Source organism: Osmerus eperlanus, unplaced genomic scaffold (genome assembly GCF_963692335.1).
Source record: "Osmerus eperlanus unplaced genomic scaffold, fOsmEpe2.1 SCAFFOLD_584, whole genome shotgun sequence".
NCBI lineage: Eukaryota > Metazoa > Chordata > Actinopteri > Osmeriformes > Osmeridae > Osmerus > Osmerus eperlanus.
This window is the reverse complement of record NW_026911102.1, coordinates 11863-18269: the sequence shown is the minus strand read 5'-3', so window position 1 is coordinate 18269 and position 6407 is coordinate 11863. Positions and strand designations below refer to the sequence as shown.

Sequence of the window (6407 nt, the reverse complement as noted above, 5' to 3'; positions counted from 1 at the left end):
GCCCGAGACCTCGGCCGGAGTCAGGACCCGGTCCCACAGGTTGAACTGGGACAGCGCCCCCACCAGGGCCTGGGAGGCGTCGAAGCGGCCCCCAAGAGTGTCCTACCCCCGCAGCCGAGAGAGACAGAGAGACGGAAATAGGGAAGGTGAGACTGGAGATGGCAGTGGAAGAGGATGGATCAGTATGGAGCTGGGGTGTCAAATCAGGCGTGGGCGCAGGTTTTTGACACCCGATTGAACTGATTATCTAACCGAGGTATTACATTACATTACAGGCATCTAGCAGACACTCTTACCCAGAGCGACCTACAATGAAGTGCAAATCGAACCCAGGGACAAGTGCGTTGAGGACCCTAGAGGAAAGTACAGTTCCGAGTCCTAGCGTGACCACATCGATACAATTTGAACCCATGAAGAATACATCAACTAACAAACTAGCACACCACGGTTGGCAGCTAGAATACCCTGAGTACAACAATAACTATACACAAGTGCTATTATAATCTATGGCCTATACAAGGCCAATCAATCAAGGCATCAGTCATTAAAAGACAGGCGTGACAGGATGACAGGTGAGACAGGATGAGTGTGCAGTGAAGGAAGGATCACAGCAGGGTAGCGGTAAACGGGCGTGGGGATCAGGTCGGATTGGCGTCGAGGCGAACGATGAGAAATGTCCATTTCCCATGAGTGTGAAAGACAACACAGCCCTACAGTAGCTTTAATGTAATACAGTCCTAAGACAGGGCTGCAGCTCTTTATTAATCACTTATGGCATTCTCCGACGTGGGGCTGGGGAGGGAGAGTACATGCCAGCACTCAGTCCAATCACGGCCCTAATTGCCTGGCGGTAATGGAAGCCCACAGGAGCTGCGGCCCTCCAGGAACAAGTTTTAGCAGCCAGCCTGGCTCTAATGTAAGGCAATGTCATTCTGTATTTCAGGAGAATATGTTACACCCACTTCCTGTAGCTCAGCTCACATACTGCACGTGCGTATACGCACTCAATTAACCAGCGAGTCCTGGGCTCCGCAGTGTAATGGCAGCGTAGTGTATACATTGATTGTGTGTAAAACAAATAATACATGTGAGTGCATCGCTCTGCATGAATTAGTTCTAAATGCTGACTTAAAACACCGTTTAGATGCTGCATTAGTACCAATCTGATAGTATGATTGCAATTTTATAAATGTTTTGTATGTCTCTCCATGGCATTACAGAAGTAGTCAGAGCATTCGGCCACTCATATGATTCTGTGCACTCTATCTGGACTGCAAGGTGAAGAATATCTTTGTGCTTTCGTGTTGCACTTCCACATGCAGTCCATTTGCATCATGGCAGTGAAATTGGGGAAGACTGTTGCTGTCATTGCTTACCTGCTCCTGCCCCAGAATGAGCACCCCTCCAGCCCGAATCGGGTGCCAGGCAGCCAGGCCCTCCCCCCCGCCCTTCAGCAGGCCCCCCTGGTAGGCCTTCCACACCCCGTCCCGCAGCGTCCAGCTGATGCACACGTGCTGCCAGCTGTCTGGAGGCAAGGACAGGGGCAGCTGCGCCACCTACAGGAGGAGCAGGGTAAAGACAGCGGCTCATGAGGTCTGACTGTATGTCTTCAGTGTCTATTTACAGTAGAAACACTGTGGGAAGGTTCAGGGGAACATGGCCGTTGCAACTGCCTGGATAATAACATCCTGAAACCTGCCATTTCATTTTTGTTCCCTGTACGTGACATGAGTCTCTCACCTTGATCTCAAGAACCATAATATATATTATACTATTCTGAAACCAATATGACAAGGGACATTAAATAAGCATAAAATAAATGATATTTTTCACAATATATATATTTTCACTGCAACCTCTTTTTTGTGATCCGAGACATAATCATGTTTTTAGTCAAATAAATGAAGTACTTCAACTTTTTTTTGCTCAGTCTCAGGAGGATATGTCCATCAAAGGCAGAAGAGACTGATGCAATAACACAGCCTCCAGTAATAACCCACAGAGTCAGATCCAGTACTTCAGCGCTTCATCTGATATTCCAACCCAAACACAGAACGCACACTCTCCCTCGCTGAAGAGCACAAAAAAGCTTTCAAATGGCAGGACAAATTAATTATCACTCAACGAAAGCACAAAAACATCCGAGCACAGCCTACAACCAGGAAATACAATTGTAAAAGTCCCCCCCCCCAGTAAACCCGTGAAAAATGACACAGAACTGTAATGAAAAATACAGAACTGAGCAGTACGCAGCGACACGTGTTAACGGGAATGTGGGCGTGTGACGGGTCAGAAGGGCCGGGCGCGGTCGCGGCTCTACCTTGTCGCTGATGAGCAGCTCCACGGGGCTGTGCAGGCCCTGCAGGAGCACCAGCTCGTTGGGCTGCTCGGCCACGGAGTAGGAGAAGGGCGTGCCGATGCCCCCCTCCCGGGCGCGCAGCCACAGGCAGGCCGTCAGCGCGTGCATCTCCGGCACCGCCCGCTTCACCTTGCCGTACATGTAGTTGGTCCGCAGCGGGAAGGACAGCTTGAAGCCGTCGGGGTAGTCGTACTCCGACAGGCCTGGAAGGAGCGAAAGCGGGCGAGGCCGCCAGGTCAGGAAAGCATTAGCGTTAGCATGGAAGTGACTCCATGAAGGGTTGGTGCTGTAGGCGACCGTAGAGGGACGAGTGTAGCACAGAGACAGAGATCTCCACCCAAAGACATTTAACTGAGAACCCCCTCTCTCTCTGATAGTGGTTTTTGTGTATTCATTAAAGCAGTCAAGGTCTCAATGTCTGCCCTTCACTCTCTCCCTTCCCTCACTCTTCTTCTCCACTTTGTCCACCCATCCAAACTAGCCTCTGTTCACTTCTGTCATGTTCTTTCTTTTTTGCCAGACTATTTGTACAGGGCATCTCACACTGTTTCACCTGTTTGTTCAGGAAATCTCACAGCATTTCTCTCTGTTTGTACAGGGCATCTCAGACTATTTCCACCTGTTTGTACAGGGCATCTCAGACTATTTCCACCTGTTTGTACAGGGCATCTCAGACTATTTCCACCTGTTTGTACAGGGCATCTCAGACTATTTCCACCTGTTCGTACAGGGCATCTCAGACTATTTCCACCTGTTTGTACAGGGCATCTCAGACTATTTCCACCTGTTTGTACAGGGCATCTCAGACTATTCACACCTGTTTGTACAGGGCATCTCACACTATTTCCATGTGTTTGTATAAAGCATCTCAGACTATTCACACCTGTTTGCACAGGGCATCCCACACTCTTTCCACGTGTTTGTACATAGCATCTCAGACTATTCACACCTGTTTGTACGTGGCATCTCAGACTATTTCCACCTGTTTGTACAGGGCATCTCACTATTTCCACCTGTTTGTACAGGGCATCTCAGACTATTTCCACCTGTTTGTACAGGGTATCTCAGACTATTTCCACCTGTTTGTACATAGCATCTCACACCATTTCTCTCTGCTTGTACAGGAAATCTCACAGGATTTCTCTCTGTTTGTACAGGGCATCTCAGCCTATTTCTCTCTGTTTGTACAGGGCATCTCAGCCTATTTCCACCTGTTTGTACAGGGCATCTCAGACTATTTCCACCTGTTTGTACATAGCATCTCACACCATTTCTCTCTGTTTGTACAGGAAATCTCACAGCATTTCTCTCTGTTTGAACAGGAAATCTCTGCCTATTTCTCTCTGCCTGTGCAGGTGTACGAGGCGTTTTGCGCTCCTCTCTGGGCTCACTCTGCTCCAGCTGGGCGATGCGGTGGTGCAGGGTGCTGATGCCCTGGTCGATCTCCTGGTGGTGGCTCTGCGACTGCTTGCGGAGCGTGGCCCTTTCCTTCTCCAGCTGATCGATCTTGCGCTCCAGCTCGCCCTCCAGGTCCTCCACCCGCCAGGGCGCAGTCTCGCCCAGCCTCCGCGGGGCCCCAGAGATGCCCACCAGCCCCTTTAAACTCATCTCTGACAGGTTATGGGCCAACGGGCCTAACTCTGACTGCAACATGGAGACACAAGAGAGAATAGATGCCTAATGTTATTCACTGGTCATTTTGTGCGTATAAAATATTTCATAACTACTTAATATACGGCTTTGTGAGTTCTATATGGCTCTAGCATCACACATTAGTACTGTAGAGAAGGGAGTATACAGGGTGGACAATATGCCACACTGCAGCATATGTGTGTTTCTTTCAGCGGTGTGTACGTGTGCGTGCATGCAAGCATAATGTGTATGTTTGCATGTGTGTGCGCATGTGTTTATGAGTGTGCGTCTGTGTGTGTGTGTGTGTGTGTGTGTGTGAGAGAAAGAGACAGAGACAAATTGAGAGATACAGACTAGAAGCAGAGATAATAGGAGGCAGTAAATGAGAGACAGATTTAGACTGAGGTTAGGCTTGTGTGAATATATTTATACTGTAATACTGTCCATGAGGACAGATGCAGAACGAGGCCAATAAAATCTGCCTCCTCTCCCCCTCACTGGCTCTGGGGGCCACATTGTAGCAAATTAAACCTGCCAGTTACGGTGTAAACACAGCGACATATTACTATAGAGGGATTGAGAGCTTGAAAATAAGCCTTGGTGTAATCACTAAAATCCTCCATACAGTTAAACTGTTAAACCTTGTTATACCAATGAGTACACTCTACGTTCGTTTTCATAGCCTGCACAGGCTAGAATCTCGTGCGGATACACATACATTTTAAGAACATTTAGACATTTATCACAGTTCTTGAATATTTGAAACGATTTCAAATATTGTTTGAAAAATAGTGACTTAGGATTTGCTGTTTAAAATGGCACACACATCATGCATCAAATGGCAGAAAGATATTATAAATCCAGGGGAAATTAATAGATTTTCAGAATGCAGACTGAACTGCAGTGGGGAGTTAATAGAGTGAATAGAGCGACCTCTTAATTGAATTTCTCACACCACAGTTCGTCACTCAGAATCAACGCTGTCTTGGATCTTTTTTTTTTATTGACTCATGAGCACACAAACTAAGTGAGAGTGAAGCAGGGAAGATAATCAATTTTCACTGAACGTCAGCCAATAATGTGGCTCTTCCTCAATTATGTAATTTACGCTATAACATATCAGACAAACAATTTAAACACACCAGTACATCTTATGACAGACCATTCCGTCTATCGCTAAACCTCTCAATGATGACGATCAACAGGAGAGACAAAACAGCACAAACTGACAACGCTTTCCAAACGAGTATACACTAATCACTGAGGACAATATGTTCCAGAGAAAAGCACGCCAAAACACAGCACGTCATTGCTTCACCGGTCTAGCTCTTCAATTACCTCCAGTTTCTCGATGCGGTCCTTCAACTGAAGAATGGCTCGTTCTAGTTCCTCCACAGCACGGGCAGTTTGCATCTGAGCCAAAGCCAGAGAATGCACATCGTCGCCAGCCATGAGACGGCGGTTATCTCCCCACATACCCACGCTTCTTTCGACCTCTGCGCTGCGCTCCTCCAACCCGCTTTCACATTCAGACAGCTTCCCTGTTAGTTCCCTTATTGTTCGCTGGTCCATTAGGATCTGGTCTTTCTGCTGCAGCACGGTCTGCCGCAGTTGCTCAGCGGTGGTGCGGAAGTATCCCAGGTCCTCGGCCGAGTACGAAGACGGCTCGTCGGCTTGTTGCTGAAGGTTATTTGTTTTGCATTCTCCAACAGGAATAGGGGTGCAGATGAGGCGACTAAAACTAAACTGTTTCCTGCCTCCTGACCCGATCCCGCCCGAATTGCTCAGTTCGTTTAATGTAGGCGCCTCCAGGCTGACCCCCACACCTCCAGACTCTGTTGATTCAGAACCGTGGAGAGCGCCCAGAGAACCAGCGTGTGCAACAGAACCCGGAGAGAGGGACTGCAACGGTGCATCCGGAGCCAGCGACTGGTTGTCCGCCAGTGGGAGATGAGCTGGGGTAGAAGACCCCGGGTAGACGCTGGCAATGATGCATATGACCGCGCCGAGAAAGGCCAGCATCCCGGCGGCCAACAAAACCGCGACGAACTTCAGGGTGGCGGTGAGAGAGGTCGATATAAAAGAGAAATTGGAGCGCTTGTTATTAAAAAAAACAACTTTCCTGGTTGGAGAAACAGGCACGAACAAACCGCACTCAGTAGGTTGTCGGGTGTCTCTGATTTATACGAGAAACTAGATAGCGCTACGATGCGCTATCATGCCACATAGCTATCCATTACCTGCTTTTAAATCGAAAAAGTGTAGCCTACATTTGACGCCTTTTAAACCAACTAGCCTAGAATAATTATTTTGGATACACAATGTTATAAATGTAGCTTCCTCGTGCCGTAGCTTCCTGTTGTTTGCCGTCCCTTCTTCGTTCAAAAATAGAAATAATGCAGAGCTGTTATGTTGT

General features: G+C 48.0%; 1 protein-coding gene across 1 annotated transcript; it reads right to left on the bottom strand.

Annotated features, from left to right (window-relative positions):
• Positions 1 to 9: 9 nt before the first annotated feature.
• nptxrb (neuronal pentraxin receptor b) lies at positions 10 to 6040 on the bottom strand (the record flags this gene model as incomplete). Its single annotated transcript, XM_062455197.1, has 5 exons — positions 5330 to 6040; positions 3751 to 4003; positions 2321 to 2562; positions 1377 to 1556; positions 10 to 102 (listed from the first exon to the last, which is right to left on the bottom strand). Coding segments are annotated over exons 1-5 (1452 nt in total), but the record flags the coding sequence as incomplete, so codon positions are not given.
• Positions 6041 to 6407: the final 367 nt, after the last annotated feature.